Source organism: Mastigoproctus giganteus, chromosome 4 (genome assembly GCF_048544385.1).
Source record: "Mastigoproctus giganteus isolate SK-2022 chromosome 4, ASM4854438v1, whole genome shotgun sequence".
Lineage (NCBI taxonomy): Eukaryota > Metazoa > Arthropoda > Arachnida > Uropygi > Thelyphonidae > Mastigoproctus > Mastigoproctus giganteus.
The window spans coordinates 200072157-200090250 of NC_143578.1; the positions used below are offsets into that span (position 1 = coordinate 200072157).

The following is an 18094-nucleotide window of genomic DNA, read 5'->3' on the forward strand; positions in this document are numbered from 1 at the left end:
TGAATGGCCTGAATTTTAATCTATTTCACAATATAGTAATAAATAAACTTTCTGTATATACCCCGGACGACTACGGAAGGTCAGAGGAGTTCACATGGTATAGAGAGAATACCGTATTTTGTAGTCATGCGGAATTGAACAATGTCATTCAAAATGCGTACAATTTGTTTACCTTCGGGCTTGACCCCCCCCCCCCCCCCTCGGCTAAGTAGAAAACTAAGTACATAAGCGAAGTTCTAGAAGCTAATTTGAGATATTTTAAAGGATAACTGGTTATAATTTGATAACGCCAGATTTTGATACATTCAGTTTGTCTTTTCTTGGGGATGGCCAGTTTCCTCCTGGGAAAAGAGCTGAGCCCAGAGAAGTATAATAGCATGAGCCGTCATGCTTCTCAGTGGCCACAATTCTATTTTATTTTTTGGGAATAAACTCCCACTGTGGAGAGCAATTTACCACAGATGAACTGCAGCAGGCTCTTACCAAAATGAAAGAGAGGAAATGTCCCGGACCAGATCTCATTGAACCCGAAGTCCTTAAAAAGACCGCCCAAATTAACATCCAGTTTCTACTCGACCTCTTCAATAAGTGCTTGTCCCATGGATCTTTCCCAGAAGAATGGAAAAACGCCAATGTAAAACTGATCATAGAAAATCCGTCTAAACCACTCCAACAACCAGAGTCATACCGACCCATTGCCCTTTTATCCATGGTCAGTAAACTGTTTGAACGACTACTCCTAGTACGGCTCCAAGACCATTACACCAAAGCTGGGCTCCAGTCCAACTTCCAGTTTGGATTTCGACCGGGGCGTTGCACAGAAGACGCACTGCAAAGGATCATCTCTGCAGTCTCAACTTCTACCTCCAAATACTACCTACTAATAGCAATAGATTTCGCAGGAGCATTTGACAGGCTCTGGTGGGCAAGTATCCTTCGCAGACTTAGGCAAGCAAATATACCATTAAATTTATACAAATGCATCGAAAACTACTTATCAAATAGGAAAATTACAATCTCCTCAACGTACCGAAGAATTACCAGGTCAATCTACAGAGGTTGCCCCCAGGGTTCAGTCCTTGGTCCTTTTTTGTGGAACATTGTCCTGGATGAGCTCCTTGGACTGGACCTAGGTCCTGTTGGTATACAAGCCTTTGCTGATGATGTGACCATTTCGATTGAGGCTGACAGCAGAGCTTCTCTGGAAGCCAGAGGAAACCAGGCACTTCAAATCCTTCAGAACTGGGCAGCCCTACACAAACTAAGACTCTCACCCCAAAAGACACAATCCATTCTCCTGAAGGGATCACTGCAGCCTACTAGAAACCCCACTATCAAACTTCTAGGCCAAACCGTCAAGCTAGTTTCTACGTTAAAACTACTGGGAATAGTACTTGACTCTAAGCTTCACTTTCTCTCCGCATCTTGCACACCTCCACGCGAAAGTGAGAAACTACACTGCTCTCATCGCACGGGTGAGTCGTCGCGATTGGGGATTGAACCGACGCACCCTTAAGATTCTGTACAAATCAATCTTCCTTCCCTTCATAACGTATGGATCAGGGGTCTGGTTTCACAGGGCAACTCTTTACAACAACAAACGTAAACTGGGAACCATCCAGCGCACCATCCTTCTTACTATTACAAGGGCATGCTGCACAGTTAGCAACCCAGCCCTTCAGGTTCTTGCGGGCGTCCTTCCGCTTGATCTGGAGGTTATTCGAAGGGGCCTCCACTACTGTCTATCCAGGGGTATACCAGCAACTATCCTTGGACACTCCATCAATAACCTGAATGAAATCAGGCAGGAAAAGAAAAAAATTGCCATCCTACTACTTCAGACCTGGCAGGACAGATGGACTGCTACCGACAAGGGCCCAATCACCAAGAAATTTATACCTTATGTGAATGCCGTATTTCCTAAATCTCCAACTTGGTTTTCTCCTGGTCTTCATACCACCTACCTCATCACTGGACACGGATCAATAAACCATAAATTAACATCCACGGGAATCATTGACAACCCCTACTGTGCATGTGGTGAAATAGAAGACTGGAACCATCTAGTATATACCTGCCAACACTATGAGGACCTCCGCAGCATCCTGTTTACTCGTATACAAGATAACCCTCAAGGAAACGAACACTTATTCATCACAGAAGAAAACTACTACTATGAGTTTACCAAGTTTGCACAAGCCCTCTTCACAAGACGGAGCACCCTATTGCCAACACAAAATAGGAACAACCCAAACATCTGATCCTAACCTAACTGGCCAACCGATCTTAACCTGGATAGGATCAACTGACGTATGGACCATCTCATTCCTCAGTGGCAAATTGCACACAGCTCTCTTGCTGCCTTATTTATTGTCCTTCCCGGGTTCCCCTTTCAACTGATGGCGCTTATTGCTCCATTGATAACCTGGAGGATACCTTCGCCTACATCCTCCATATTTCTAGCTATACCCTCCTTTCTTGCGTACACTCTGTACTTCCCCAACTCTACCTTTTTTTTTTTTTTTTTTTTTTTGTCTCCGTCCAGGAAGCTCTGGCGACCCTGGCGGAGACAAGCCAGAGAATAATGGGCAGACTGGCTACCTCCTAGTGGTGTGTGCGGGCAACGTGGAGTCCCACTAGGGGCCCTGCGGCCAAATGCCAGGACACACAACAGAACCTAACGCAATATGTCATATACAACACACAACACTTTTCTGGCATTTACAGTAGTACTGTATTCCTTCACAGCGAACATATGGCGCAGATGTGGGAAACCACAGGTGGCGCCTGACCCTAATACTATGCACACTATGTGGAGAGATTTCATTAATCTACTGAAAGGACACGATAGGTTAAGCATTGGAGAAAGACGATTTAAAGGCGAAATACAAGTAATTAATCCTTACATTACGTAAACAGAGGTGGTTACCCGAGTGGTATCACGCGCTAGTGCCATTGATGACGTTATGCCACAACAGATTGCTTTCGATATAAATGTGTAGGACCTACCTTAGTAGGCTTTAATCAATCAACGTAAAGTGTTAAAATTTTAGACACGTTTTACGTGTTTCATATTTTTGTTCTACAGCTGGTGTTAGAAGCGCAGTTTTTCTTATAACCCATCCTGCGGATATCGAAATGGGTCATTTTAGGAGTTTGAGGGGGGGGGGGGTATATTCAGAGACCATTTTTGTAGTTAGAGTCGCGTTTTTTTGGGATCATTGTGGGATTTGTAGTGAGTTAGGTACACCACTGTATGGTCAACTGTTACATACTGAATACGCAACTTTTGCATTTCTACCGTATTATGCTTATTTTTATATAATCGCTTCTCGGCCTTTTGGCTAAGATCAAAGTGTATTTTTATACAAGTATAGCAGTTATAACTGCTAGAGTTCCCAGCAGTGAGTAGAGGAACTACACTGAAATTGTAATATCAGTTAATTTCATAACGAAATAAATGCTGTTAAGATTATTACTAAATATAATACCACGTGAAATAATAATTTATTAAGCTATTCGCCTAAACCAGTGGTGCGCAAACTATGGGGCGCGGGATAAATTAAAGGGGTTGCAGCAATTTTTAAATAAAATTAGCTTTGTGTACATAAAAGCTAAGAAACCTGTTTTAAAAGTTACTTTTTCAATACTGTAGGTGTAGAGACCTTACTACTCAAACGAAATCTGAGATACGAATGAACCCTATTGCCACTATTTTTTAGGGTGGTTTCATGTGTGATGCAGGTGGCTTTCCTACTTATTGTCCTTGTGGGTAGGTAATAACACCTTAATTTGCTCACTTGCTATGGACACAGAAAGCAACTGACTAGTGACTTCTCAGTATTACTCGATTGCTGAACCGTAATCCCTTTAGCTCTTAATTTGTGCTTCATACAACAAAAAAATTCTGAAATTGCTCGAAGGCCAGAGGTGCGAATATGCAGTTGCAGTAAATAGCAAGTCGGTTGCACGCACGCTTTCTTCTGCTTTGTAACTCGGTGCTTTTACGTCAACTTGATGTGTTTTTCATTCTTCTGCTACTTTTTATATTATCATTGTTTTTAAGAAGAAAAATTTTATTTTACCATGGACAATTGGGTAGTCAGAACAAAACAGTCGAGGAGTGACGACAATAATGTTGCTACAAATACTTCAGAAGCAGAAAGGGTAAGAAAATTTGGACACTAACGTTATTTCAAGTGTAGTGCAACCACCAATTTCTGTTAGAGAGTCACCATATTCCAAATGCAAAATAATAGAAACTTTACGACTTTAGTGTTGTTGATGATGAGCAACGTCCTTTGTGCGTGACATGTTACGAAAAACTTGAAATCGCATACTATTGCTGGATCTCTTGTCCTCCCTGCTGTTTTACCTGAATTCAGGTAAAAATGATTTCAATTACGCATGGAGAAAACTACAGCAACAATTTAAATAAAAAAAAGTAAAGTGCAGCCATTATCAACCCACTGCAGGATGGAAGCCTCCTCAGCAATTCATGCTGAGGGAAATGGACCATAATCTGCACGCTGGTCCAGTGTGGGTTGGCAGATCGACCGTATTCAGCAGTTAGGGGTTGAACCCCGGTCTACTCGAAGAGCGTGTGCTACTGCACTCCCGCTCCTGCCCACTCGGCTACGGAGGCCACAATTTAAATACTATTCCTCTATCCAGAGACCAGTCTCGCAGTATATTGCAGTTATCGTGGAGAACATAAAATTCAGTTTATTAAATCGATTGAGAGAAGTCCAATTTTTGAAATACAGTTAGATGAATCCACAGATATTTAAAACCTTGCTCAACTTATTGAGCATGTGACTGCTACGAGGGAGATATTTTAGAGAATTTTCTATTTTACAAAGCTTTGGAGATTAAGTTATAAATATTTTCTTTCAAACGAATAGTCTAACATGGAATAACTGTCTTGCGATTTGTACTGATGGTGGGCTGCATTAACAGGGTAGAATAAAGGTTTAAAAGGCAAAGTAAAAGAAATTGCTCCAAATATAGTTTTGAATCATTGCATTTTACAGTACATGGGAAGCATTAGTAGCAAAGGAATGCAAACTGATTTTCACGAAGCTTTGAAAGATGCGCTAAGTGTAATCAACTTTATTAAAAAAATAGAAGCTTATATAGCAGACTTTTCACAATTCTTTGTAATGAAATGGGATGAAACGCTTCTTTTATATACGAAAGTGAGGTGATTGTCCAGTTTTAAAGTGTTGCGACGTCTTTTTGTCATCAAACATGAAGTTTTATTGTTTTTATCGGATAAAAATGAGAACTTTGCTCAATTGTTTACAAATCAGAAATGGCTTGGAAAACAGTTTCCTTGCTGATATATTTGAAAAACTTAATGGTTTAATACTCAGTGATAAAATAGAAAACTTTCAAAGGGAAGCTTAATCTTTGGAAAACTGAATTTGAGCATAATAATACTAAATGTTCCCATGCTTTTCTCATTTTGTTATAATACTGACATTTTACAATTCAGGAATATCATTGCCACGCACCTAACAATGCTAATTAAGAATTTTTCAAAACGATTTAACGTATCTCCAGGAGAGAAAAAAAAAACAAGAGCTTTCCAGACTTGATCCAGAAGATATGAGATTAGTAATTTCAAACATTGCTCAAAATATGGACCAAATATTATCGGTTATCCAGGCTCGTCCTTGTTTTGTAATTGTTCACTTTTTATTGTTTTGTAATCTTATTTGAAGAATAAGAATTTCATGTTTTTACTGTATTCAATAAAAATATTAAACAATTATTTTAATGTGCAAATTAAAAAGGAAACAATTTTTTTATTCCTTTCCCAGTACTCGAATAAAATTTTCTCCTACATAATTTATAAAATGCCATTTTTCTTCTCTAAAAATCTAGTCGTCCTTCCTCGGGATTTACACATTAAGAGGTCGCGTCAAGTTTATATTTAATAAAGGGGTCGCGAGCGAAATAAGTTTGTGCCCCACTGCCCTAAACTACTATACATTAAGTTAACGTTTCAGGTATCTTACCGATACCCATCATCAGACCGTTCTGCTGATAGACTCCCCTTGCCGACGCTTCCAGAAACCTGATGTGCATGGTGGGAACATTGGCAAGAGAAGTGTCAGCAGCACGGTCTGATGATGGGTATCGGTAAGATACCTGAAACGTTACCTTAATGTATAGTAGTTTAGGCGAATTGCTTAATAAAATATATTAAGAATTTCACTTGGTATAAGAGTGGTATTATATTTAGTAATAATACTAATGGGAAAACAACCACGTAACGTCCTTCCCTTACTATATTAGAAATAAATGCTGCTTCTACCGAAGAAACAGTAAAAATAGGTATAGTTTATTAAAAAAAAAATTAAGTACACGGACGTTGATAGAAAAAGTGTATTTTGTCTATCAACGTCCAATAAACCTCTTTATTAACTTGAGAAAGTGAATAAGAGGCTCATCGCCTTGAAAGAGTCTTCGTGCTTATTTTATCACTTTATTCTAATGCATGTTTTTTCGCGTTTATTCTATTTATATTAAAAGTATTTATTTTATTATATGTATATAATTTCGGTTTTAATTTGTATACAGTGTATTTTATATTGTCCAACGTCCGTGTACTTTATTAAAAATAAAGTTTACTTACTTTGACCGTGTTCAGTCGGTAGAAGCAATATTTACTTATTGCTTCTACCGACTAGTGAGTAGCTAGTGATATCTACTCACTTTCATAACTATTCCTGGTCCGAAAGCCTCCTATAAATTTACACATTTTAAGTTTAGATGGTCGTGAATTCTTGCACAGTGGTCAAGACAGATATTTCGCGATCCTTCACACTTAATCAGCGATTGATGCAACTTGAGCACCCTTTTTGATGCCACACAGTTGCTGTTGAAGACTGTTAGGGGAAAACAATACGAAGTTCACGAATATGTCAATGAGGGAACAGTAATAATCCTAACAAGAACATTAGTAAAAACTTGCTTTTCTTGTATTTTTTATGATAATTATTATTCTTTATGGTATGCCCATTAAAATTAATTATATAAATTATTTTTACAGATTTAAAATTCACTACTCACCTTCTTTTGACATGAGAGCATTGTACAAGTGAACTGTTATATTGATAACGTTCGCCATAGTTTTACTTTACAGCAACCTGCAAAGAGGTAAGATTTATACGAAATATTTATTGCATCCCAATTTAAACGGGCTTTAAATCTGAATGCAAAAAATAAATAAAATAAATATATATAATAAAATAATAATAGATTTTAATGACACTGGTGTTGACATATGGGTGCCAGGAAGGGACAGGTTTGTAGATTTTTGCTGTAGTTTGACAATCATCACGGTATACTATTCTTGCTCTTTCTCAAAATCGATTCGGTGAAACATGTACTTCAGTTTGCACAGAGGTTCCAGATACAGCACCAAATAAAACTAGGCATGCGACTCTTGCCTAGCCACCAAAACAGTTTCCTCCTAATATAGACGTTTCAGTCAATATTAGTTTTGGGTACAGAATGGAGGTTTAAGGTTCATACTGAGGAACGGAATTCATAATGTCGTAAACACAATCTTGCCTACATTATTACGAAAAACCAATTTCTTTTTACTGTTAGAAAAAAGTTTAATATTGCTTCTCAGGAAAGCAGCTAAGTTTAATAAATTTGTTAACATTGCTTTTAAATGAGCGTTTTAGTTCTAATGAGAGCCTTAGGCAATTTGTGTTAATTTATTTTTTATATCTGTGTTTGATTTAGTTAACAATCCAGTATTTGAGTTTCATTTTATGTAAAGAACACTTCTAATTAAAGTGGCGAAATTACCATATACTTCCAGGTCCGCCACCGCAAGGCCGCCCCCGCTCACCCAAGAAAAAGGGTCAGGCGGTCGGACTGTTGAGGTTCAGATCACGTGGGACCGCCGGACTTTTTGCGGAGGTAGAATTTATAGTTTCGTCACAAAGGTAGATATAGTCCTCTAAACTAAAATGGACTTCAGCTTCACTGAAAAAAACTGTAGCCATCGTTGAGTAAACTTTGTATAACGTCTAAAGCATTTGATAATTCAGTGAAATTCACTCTATAGTGCAGAGATTCCCAAATTTTCTCGGTTCACGGCGCCCCCAGGCCAAAAGAAATGCCTAACAGTTCCTTTTATTAAGTAGTTAGGTCCAAACAACTTAATAATTGGCCTTTGGTATTGAACTCCTTCCACTGGACGACAAATTGGTTACTTGATAACAGAACCAGGCACGGCTCCTTGTGCTTAGGAATGGGCACCAGGCAGTGATCGACCGCGTGTTGATCGCCAATTGGTGGCAAAAAGGCCTGAAACAACAATCCTACACACACACAACGTATTCAGGCCTATAGACAGTGTTACATTTTCAACACAGATTTTCCAAGGTGGAGTTCGACTAAACGTCTAGGTGTCACCCCAAACGTACATACGTGTGTGCGCGCACGCGCATATGCTCACACAGTATGTCTTATTGCTTTTATAGCCTATAAGTGAAACTATATAATTGAAAGAGTTTCTTACACAGAATGCGACGATCGTAAATAGAAAATGTTAAAAATGTAATAAAAATGTAAGTAATAAAATAAAAAAAACACAACTTAATAAATAATATTGAAACTGAACTACCTCGATCTAGTAGTTAACGCAGCGTTCGACAGATGTTGAGTATCGCTGTGTTTCCCCCAAAAATTTAAAATATCCCGCGGCGTGCTAGGGCGCCGCGGTGCACCTTAATGTTTGGGAACCGCTGCTCTAGTGAACTACTTCTAAATGAGAAGATAAAAACGACAATTAACTGCTAAAGAGGTAAAACCGTTACTCTAGGCCAACGGAAATCTCATTTTCAGCTTCAAAATGATAGTAATGGGGACTTTCCAGATGTACCTTTTATTTGTCCCTAAAAATAAAAAACTGCAAGTTAAAATTGTACAGTTTTACGAGGTGTTCAGTATGCAAACTTACTTTGCTGATTGCATACAGCAAGACTTCAGAGATGACGGATTTTTCTATGGATTCCTTGATGGGAGAGTATATAAGGTTGAGGGGATGAAAGTACACACTACTATCCTTTTAGTGAAGCGAGAAGTTGCTTAAATCAGTCATTCTTGAATCACTGATGACTACTCGTTGTCTGGTTTATTGCTCTTAAATGCAACTAACTATAAACGCATAAGTTCTGCGCTCAGTATAATTATTTTACTCCATAGTGTGCAGCTTTTATTAGCCTTTAACCCTTTAAGACCAGCCAGTTGATATGGCTTACTCCTAGTAAGCATGAAGAGGAAACTAACGTTAGTGCAAGGTCCGTTGTTACCGATTGCGTGTAGGATGTGGGACAAGAAACCGAAGGTGATCCGGAATGAATTGTGTATAAGAGGGTCACCGACCACCACGAGTTGAGAACCAACCCTTGTTCTCTCCTCCCTCCCCTTTCCCTTGACGGCCTTTTTAAAAGTCGGTGCACCTTCTAATGTTCCCAGAGTGTTCTAATCGAGAACTATTTTCCATGCTTCTGCAGCTATATGGATCAACAAACTAGCTCAGAGGTAGCCTTCTTTTAATTCCGTTCATGACATAGAAACTTTGTATCCAGGTTAATTCACTGCACAGTGAAAGAAGTATAATCAAAGTAAAAGACACGGGAGGAAAACCCAGAAGAAAAATATTCAGGTGAAGAGTCTTTATCAGCTGACCGCTACCTTTTCACCTAGATATAGGAGGCGTTGAAGTCGAGGCTACTAGGTCATTCTCTTGTTAGCAAAACCTTGAACAGGAATAGACAACCCCAAACCAATTTGTCAAACAGTTTAGAAGTGAGAATCGGTAGGTCATTAACAGCATCATGCAAGGTAAAAGCGAGGATCCGGTGAGGTGCCTTTTGATTAAGCAGATTTGTTATTAGTTCTCTGATTTATAAATTGAAATTTATCTGTAAATTGAATGACCTGCGTCTACCGATCACCGTATACAAGCAACTTTGTGCCATAGGCGCATTTATAGCCTGTTGCTGATGAGCCAGTAAAATTCCAACTACGTCTTGGACCATATTCTATCCCTATTAATCTTTAGTCATAACAAACGAATTTTTGGAACGCAACATGTCATCATAGCATATTATGAAAGAGCCATCCAATTTCTTGTCCTGCACGGTAAAGGCAAGGATTTGCCTTTGCCCAAGCACATAAATTGATGCATCGACCCGATGCCTCTGCTTGAGATCTGCTAACAGCGTCCCCAATTTAAGAAGCCTTTAAGAATCCGTCTCCAATGGGATTTGAACCTGGATCCTCTAAAGGGATGAGAAGCTGGGGCCACATTATAATGTGAAGTACTGAACTTCATAAGATGTATTGCAATTACAAGAGTGATAGGAAATAAGTTAACAAATCTAAATTTAATTTTAAAAAAAAATCAAACATAATAAAATGTTACAATATCCATAACTGCGTTTCTTTAACAGTGCTGCACTTTAAATTCTCAATTACATCAGTACTCGCGTAATGCTAATTCTCATACGTATACTGTACGTTATGAACATTTAGGAGTTGCAGATATTAAGAGACTAAGCGCGTGTCACACCCAAAGCCCTTTCCGCACTCGAGCATCCTGGAGTGACGTTTACACGAAATGTAAAAGGAATGCTCAAGGGTGGACGGTGTTTAACGTCATTCGCCCCTGTTCAGTTCGGGCTTCGTCTATCAGCATTAGTGTCAGTTTTTAAAGAAACAAAAGAGGTTGTTACTTAACACTACGCGCATCAGTAACGACTGCTGCCAATTTTCAGTAAAAAACTTGAAACATTCTTGACAGGTGTAGGTTTTTTTTTTTTTTTTTCCTCCAAGTAAAATTTCTTTAGGTGCGCTCCAGGCAATTTTCAGATGGAGCAACTTGCTCGGACTGACAAAAATTGCAACGAAACTGCGACCATTGCCATAAGTAAACGCGTTACAGGCACTCTAAACAGCCAACTATCGTGCTAGGCTAAGTTCCATAATTCTCTTAAGATCACCAAAGCTAAGCAGCATTTGGCCCAGATAGTAATTGGGAATACATGGTGTAGTTAACTCCCTTTTAATAGGTAAGGTTATTAATAAAGTGTAAAACTGTGCTTTATATCTTTACTTTTATAACCTGTGGATAATATTCCTGCTAGTTTCGCTTATTAGAATCGCCGTTAATAGAATTAAAATTCAATTCGTAAACGTGATCAAAATGACCGGCGCTTACTTCATATCATATAGTGAACGGTATTTTGTTATGGGGTGTCCACTGTAGTGTGCGTTGTAAGGAGTATAGAGCACGTATACGTGCAATACATCCCCCTCCATTGAGTACAAAGAGATCTAGGCTATTCCGTAAGAAATTACAGCGTGCGTTGGAGTTGAACAAAGAAGCCGGAGAAGGTCGATCCACATCTTCAGAGCCTTAACATCTCCCCAGAAATGTTAGAAGTGAATTTGGAAGGAGTCATGGAGGTTGATACTGCAAATAAAACGAAGAAGAGTCCTCGAACCCAGCCGTAAACGAAAAGCGAATAAGCCAAAACTGATTGCCAACACGTAATACACAGCTGAAGCAGCAACAGGATTTTAAGAAACACAGAAGCATCCACTCAGTTTAAACTTAGTTCGTGGATAATGATTTCGGTTCAGTGTGTTCCGTTTGTTTGGTTCAAGAACGATGTGAAGATTGTAACAGCTCGAGATCGCGCTCTTCAAACAGCATTTCCAAATGAGGATGCAAGCCAGATGTCGGCCTGTAACAGCTGTCGTGGCTCTATCGAAGTCAAATGGTTTTAAGTATCATCCGATGCCACATCACTTGCCGAAACTAGATTTGGTAACGGAACGTCTCATATGTCCGAGATCCCCATTCGTGTAGATTCATCGCCTGCGGCATCCTCGGTCAAGTGATGTTCCGCTGTGCGTGCTCACTTTTTTTAATATTATATATTGTAGATTAAATAATTAAGATGGAGTGGAGAAATGAAATAACTTAATTTCAGTTAACTATAAAAAGCTGCACTAGCTGCTTATAAGGATGTCATATTTTGACCACTGCTTACGAAAACTAATGGGTCACAAGGAATAATCCTTTCCTTCGAATGCTTGCGATGTTGATACGCTTCATTCCTGACCCTCGTAATGTAATACATAACACAAAAAAACTTGAGCATTTCACCGTTCATTACGGCGAAATGCTCAAGTGTTTGCGTAATTCAAACTGAGTGCTTTGTTATTCGTGCGGTTGCTGAAACCAAAACGACATCACTTACGTAAGAGGTCGCAGAAAAGCGAGTTTGAGGTGGGGGGGGGGGACAACGATCCGAAAAAAAAAAAAAATGGATGAAATACTAATACGGAAATGACCTCTCAACAGGACATCGGCCAGAATTGGCCAACACTTACCTTAATACATGTAAGAAGGTATGGCAAAGTGGAAACGGCAGGCAACCGTGGACAGTATTATTTACTAATCCTGCTGTTAGCGAGAACTTCGAATTTCTTCTACTGGCCGTTTCCTGACAGGATTCAGACGAGTCGGCACCTTCTAGAATCATAAAAATGTATTCAAAATCCCTACCGGAAATTATACAATTCTAAAATATAATTTTTAAATTAGTGATTATATGATGCTTATAAATGTAATAAGTCAGACTTGGACGTAATACATCTACATTCAAAATTAAACACAGCAGAAAAACTGCAATCGTTACTTATACGACTGTGTCTGGCCTCATTGAGGAACATCGGGTTCTACTTAATGCATCAACTTCCATAGTAATACAAAGTTATCGTTTTTATTATTATTCACGCATCGAAAAAAACTGTAGCCACTGACAAGAAATTAATTTTAGGATTTTCAGAGTATTTTACTAGGAATGTTAAAAGTGGATGTCTGTAAACTTTGGGAAAGAAATTCTCATACGAAGTTACTGCCCTAGTCAAAAGAGCTTTGAGAGCAGCGGACATTAATATAGCTATCGAATGCTTTTTATTCAACTACAGTCCTTCACCGCAACCCCATCTTCTGTGAAGGAAATTCTGTGGTGGAGAAGTGCTTTTCCAGCAGTGCAAATAGGCCTATCAACCTATAAATGAAAAGGGGGAAAATTTTTTTTATACTCGTGGATCACCACACGGTCAGGCGAATTCACATGACAGAAGAATACAATAAACAGCACCATCTTCAGTAGTTATGTTGGCTAGAACCATAGTCACTCAAACCAAGCGTACTGATGCGACCTTGCGCTTGAATACTGGCTATGACAGCCCATAGAGGGGCATTAAGAAATATGCTTACGCAAAAACAACTGATTGAGAAGTCAAAATCCACAAGATCACAATGAAATAAGCCTAAGGATGTCATGGGAAAAATCTTCCGAACAGAAAAAGAATAAAACGCTTTCAGTTAGCAATGCTAAATGCCTTAGCAACTAGGTTATATTGTGTATGTAAACTACGTGTATTTTGTGTGTTATCTGTTCAACAAGATGGAAAAGAGTTTCCGGGTGGGAGGGACATCAGCGTAATCTTTAATAAAGAACGCATTAACTTTGCTACGGCGTGAAATAAACACCCACTTCACATACCAGTACATGGTTTTTAAATTATTGCCACGAAAGACCTCGGTCAGACAATACACAGCTCTAAAGACAATGCACAGTGTGTTTAGAGCCGTGTTATGAGGCATGCACCAGTGGTCAAGCCAATTTCGACTTTGAAAAATGGTTAAGACAGGGATATTGTTATTCATTTATATTTAAATGTCATGTTTGAGGAATGTGTCCGCACTTTACTTTTTATTCAAAGCAGGGTTAGTGAAGACACTACCACGTGAAATATTTCGTTTATTGGAATGAGAGGACGATAAACCAATTAAACACTTCACGTGGTAATGTATCTTTACTAAACCTAGTTGATAGTAATTCCAATTAAGTGTCCTTCAAGTTTAATTTCCTTACTTTTTTAAAATGCTGTCCTCAGATCAGTCGCTCTACCTTTAGTTCAAATTGCATTTTCAGATGAAATAGGTGTTGATCTTTTTTATGAAGTTATCAAAAAACTCCGTCCACACTTGTTCCGATTTACTTTATAATTTGAGCTTTCCATAAGTTGCGAAAGAAAGTTTTTAAATTCACGGTAGAATTCAATGCGTCTTATTAAATCGGCGATTTCCTAGAGCACGCTGAAAGCCTATCTATACACCTCTGGACACAATGCACGATAAACACCAAATGTCGCTACATATGAACCAACGCGCTATGACCAAAGCAGTCAGTGAACTTAGAATACTCCTTCCCCCCCCCCCTTCAAAAACCAACTAACATCTTTCATAACAACTAACATCTTTCATAGCCACTTTTCTCGGACTGGCCTATCTGGGAAGATTGAATTGTTACTCTTGAATTTCACCTGTTGTGACCATTTTATGTCCAGATAAATAACCGTATATTACAGGGGTGAGAAATTCAGTAAGCGGTTGAAGGTCATCTGTTAGCTTCCCGCTCTCATCCGTATACCTTTCACCCACTTAAGTAGTACATTGAGTTTCTACATTATGGAAGATCAATGTAGAAACACTAACATTGCAAGTGATTTAACTTTAACTTCATATTGCTCCAGATTTCACAACATTGCATATTACTGAATTGTTTATTTCTGTTCTTTTATTCGTAGTCGGTACCACGAATTACGTAAGCAGCGAGTTTCTTAGACCAAGAATTGTCAATAAGAAATGGGGAGAATTGTAGCGTGAATGCTTCGCAGAATAGCCTTGACCTGCCTAAAGAATTTCTCTCTACTATAGCAAACAGACGATAGTTGTCCATAGAACTTCGCACACATTTTATAATGTGTGCGAAGAATTTGTTTGATCAAGCAAGTGTAGGATACTTATTCATGAATCTGGCATATACCAGTGATGAATTCTGGGGACACAGCGTGCAGAGGAAAATGTACAGTCCCCTATATTTATTTTATTAACAACACTAATTCTACTATGCACGCATCTCTATTATTATATTAGGCTGCTCCTATTACAGATGGAGAAGAATACCAGTTTGGATAGTTTGTGCATACCATTATTATTAGAAATAATCAGTTTTCTGCATCATTTATTCCCTAACATTTCTCTTTCACTGCTGGTTATCGATTAAGTAGACATTTTCAGCGACATCTTGGGCATGCCGACACGAGTGCGTCTAGTTTTAATCCGACAATTGTTCTTGGGTTCCATTTACCGGAAGAATGTTTCTCTCGGTATCTTTACAAAAGAGGAAATGGTTCATCCAGATTTAATGAAGCCACCCAAACGTGCAGTTATTAAAAATTAGTTTCACCAATAAAAAAAAAAAAAACATGTTTTTAGCGAATTATAAAAATCGTTAAACTCTGAACCAACTTTTAATGAACTCTAAGCGAAGTGAGGGACAGAAAGTAACAGACATACAAATTCCAATTTGATAAGAGAATTACTGTATGTAACAGAAATCTGCAGAACTAATAATGCTTATCTGGGCATCAAGGAAAATAACATCCAGATCGTAGTGAAAACAGCGCAGCTCACATTACGTTAGCATCCCCTTGAACGTTGTATCCACGTATAGCACGCGACTAATGCGTTATTCATTAAGCATGTTGGACATACCTTACGCATAATTAATAGATTTGATAATAGAGAGCTATTAAGCGCTTGATAATTCCTATATTCTATTATATTATGAAACAACAGGGATTACCTTTATTTTAGATATAGGAAGCTTCTTTTCCAACCAACTCTCCTGGTCCAGGCGCGTTGGACCAGGAGTTGGTTGGAAAAGAAGCTTCCTATATCTAAAATAAAGGTAATTATGTTTCATAATTAATATTAAGTATTAAAGCGATGTAAGCATTGCTTCAAATTACCAAGCAGTTACTACATCAAAAGTTAGCAGAAGGCTTACTGTTATACTTATAATGGCACGTATAAATAAATAAGTATACGTATGAATAAGAGATTGTGAGTTCCCATTTTTTTTTTTTTTTTTCCTGTAATTAACCGGCGAGATATGACTTAACCTTGCAGATAACACTATAATGTTCTTAAAAATAACTTGAGCATAACGATGGACAAAGAATTTTAGCATAACGAAGGACAAAGAACTTTACATTTACGAAGAAACATAGAACTTCTTATGGCGGGCTAGCGTGACCAAACCTTGGTTCATAGTAATTGCTTAAAGATATTTGAGATTTGGTAGTTATCTCGAAATTTCATAACTGATGTCCAATAAAGTGAATATTAATGTTAATTAAATAATATCGATTTTATTTCCATACCTGTAATATTCACGATGAGCCCCTGCTATTGGTTTATATCCTCTTTTCTCTCGCGTTACTGTCACCTTTAAGAGGGAGGGTTTCGAAAGTCAGTAATTCTCTGAGAACCACCCGAATCGAATCTCTTGTGCGGAACTAACTTTTCTCGGAACTAACCTGACAAGGCTAGAAATCCCGCTTTTAAGTATCTGCCCCAAGGGGGAAGGGGAACGATAGGAAAACTTATTGTGAACGATCCCCAATTGGTAAAATTCAACGCATGCGCATTTAAAATAAAGACGAGTGCAGAAGGTAAAAAAACCCACATCGAGTTTGCCGAACTAACTTATACTGCTTTATTTGACTCATGACAGATGCATCCCAAAAGGGCTTTGCTGCCTGTCTACACCGATTGGTTGCATGTTAACACACGTGACGTGTCCTGACGTCACGGCTCACACGCTACGATGATGTGAACTTTCACAAATCAGGACGAGTAAAGAGAGGTACTGACCTTGATGCAGTGCCGTGTTACACATCAATAAAACACTACTATTCAGAGAGAGAGAGGGGAAATTACAACGGCTGTCAGCAAGCAGAGGATGTTAGCGTAATACTCACCACATGCTTGAATACGAGAAAACGGAAGGACACAAAAAATAAGTAGTTACACTAAATTGTCAACTTGCCACTAGATGGCGGTACATTCCATGAATGTATATCGACCAGTTCATTCCTAAAATGACCTATATGTTATATCAAGAACTAAGATTTAAAACGTTGTAAATAAATAAAGAATATAATTATAAGGCCGGTCCATAAGTAATTCCGCTTCTCCATGAAAGAATAAAAACAACAGATACAAAGTTAAAATTCATATTATCTATTAAACAAGCACTGAGAAGCAGGTATACATATTCTGTGTTGTGTTGTTAACCTTGTTTATTAATATGTTTTTGCCATCGTTCTTTCTAGCTCACATATGCACTGCGATAAAAGGATGAACCCTGCTGTTGACAGGTGGCTTCAAAAGCAGCCGTCTTTTTCAGCTCCTCATCACTCAGTGTTTTCACAAAAAGATATCTCTTTGTTTGTCCAAATAGGACAAAAAAATCAGTCCGAAGTTCATAAAGCATGAGACAAAACTCCTCCACCCTAGGTCCGCAATTTTCATCAGAGTCATGTGGGCAGTACGACCTGGCATTATCATGCCTTTGTGATTTGGTGTTATGTGAGACCCTTTCTTTTTTGTTGTATAGCCCTATTAAACTTATCAAGTGTTTGGCAAAGTTTTTCTTTATTTATAGCCTAACTTTTCGGAAAAAACCCAACCAAAATCTGGCCTTCTCTCTTCCAGTCATAAATTTTTTTTGATGATCTGGCAATTCAAGGTTTTTTTTTTTTTTCTTTACTGGAGATGATGGACGTCTGCATTTCGTAGAATGGCGTTTAGAATAAGAATAGAAGATCGGGATCTCATCACTTGTTATCAAGCCTTTAAAATCTTTGAAAGTTCGAACACCCGCAATAGGCCTTGGCATATAGAATTTCATTTCTCTTGTTTAACAGCTTGGATACCCATTTGCAGCATATTTTCCTATAATCTAATGTGTCTAAAATGGTACACTTCTCTATGGACACCCTAGTGCTTGCATCATTGCATATGTCGTTATTATCCTATCTTTTTGAACCATTTCATCCACAATCTTAGTGTTTTCTTCAATGAGACTTTGGCCTTCCGCTTCTTGACTAGTCATAAATGTCAGTG

At 38.4% G+C, this 18094-nt stretch overlaps 1 protein-coding gene across 1 annotated transcript in view; it reads right to left on the minus strand.

Annotated features, from left to right (window-relative positions):
• LOC150087320 (very long chain fatty acid elongase AAEL008004-like) overlaps window positions 1-16624 on the minus strand; it is a 42145-nt gene extending 25521 nt beyond the window's left edge. The window contains exons 1-3 of the mRNA XM_090371984.1: window positions 16348-16624; window positions 12436-12574; window positions 7081-7157 (exon numbers count right to left, since the gene is read on the minus strand). Of these exons, the coding sequence (XP_090228110.1) occupies window positions 7081-7138 (58 nt within the window). The 5' untranslated portion in view covers window positions 7139-7157; window positions 12436-12574; window positions 16348-16624. The remainder of the gene's footprint in view (window positions 1-7080; window positions 7158-12435; window positions 12575-16347) is intronic.
• Between the last annotated feature and the right edge of the window lie 1470 nt (window positions 16625-18094).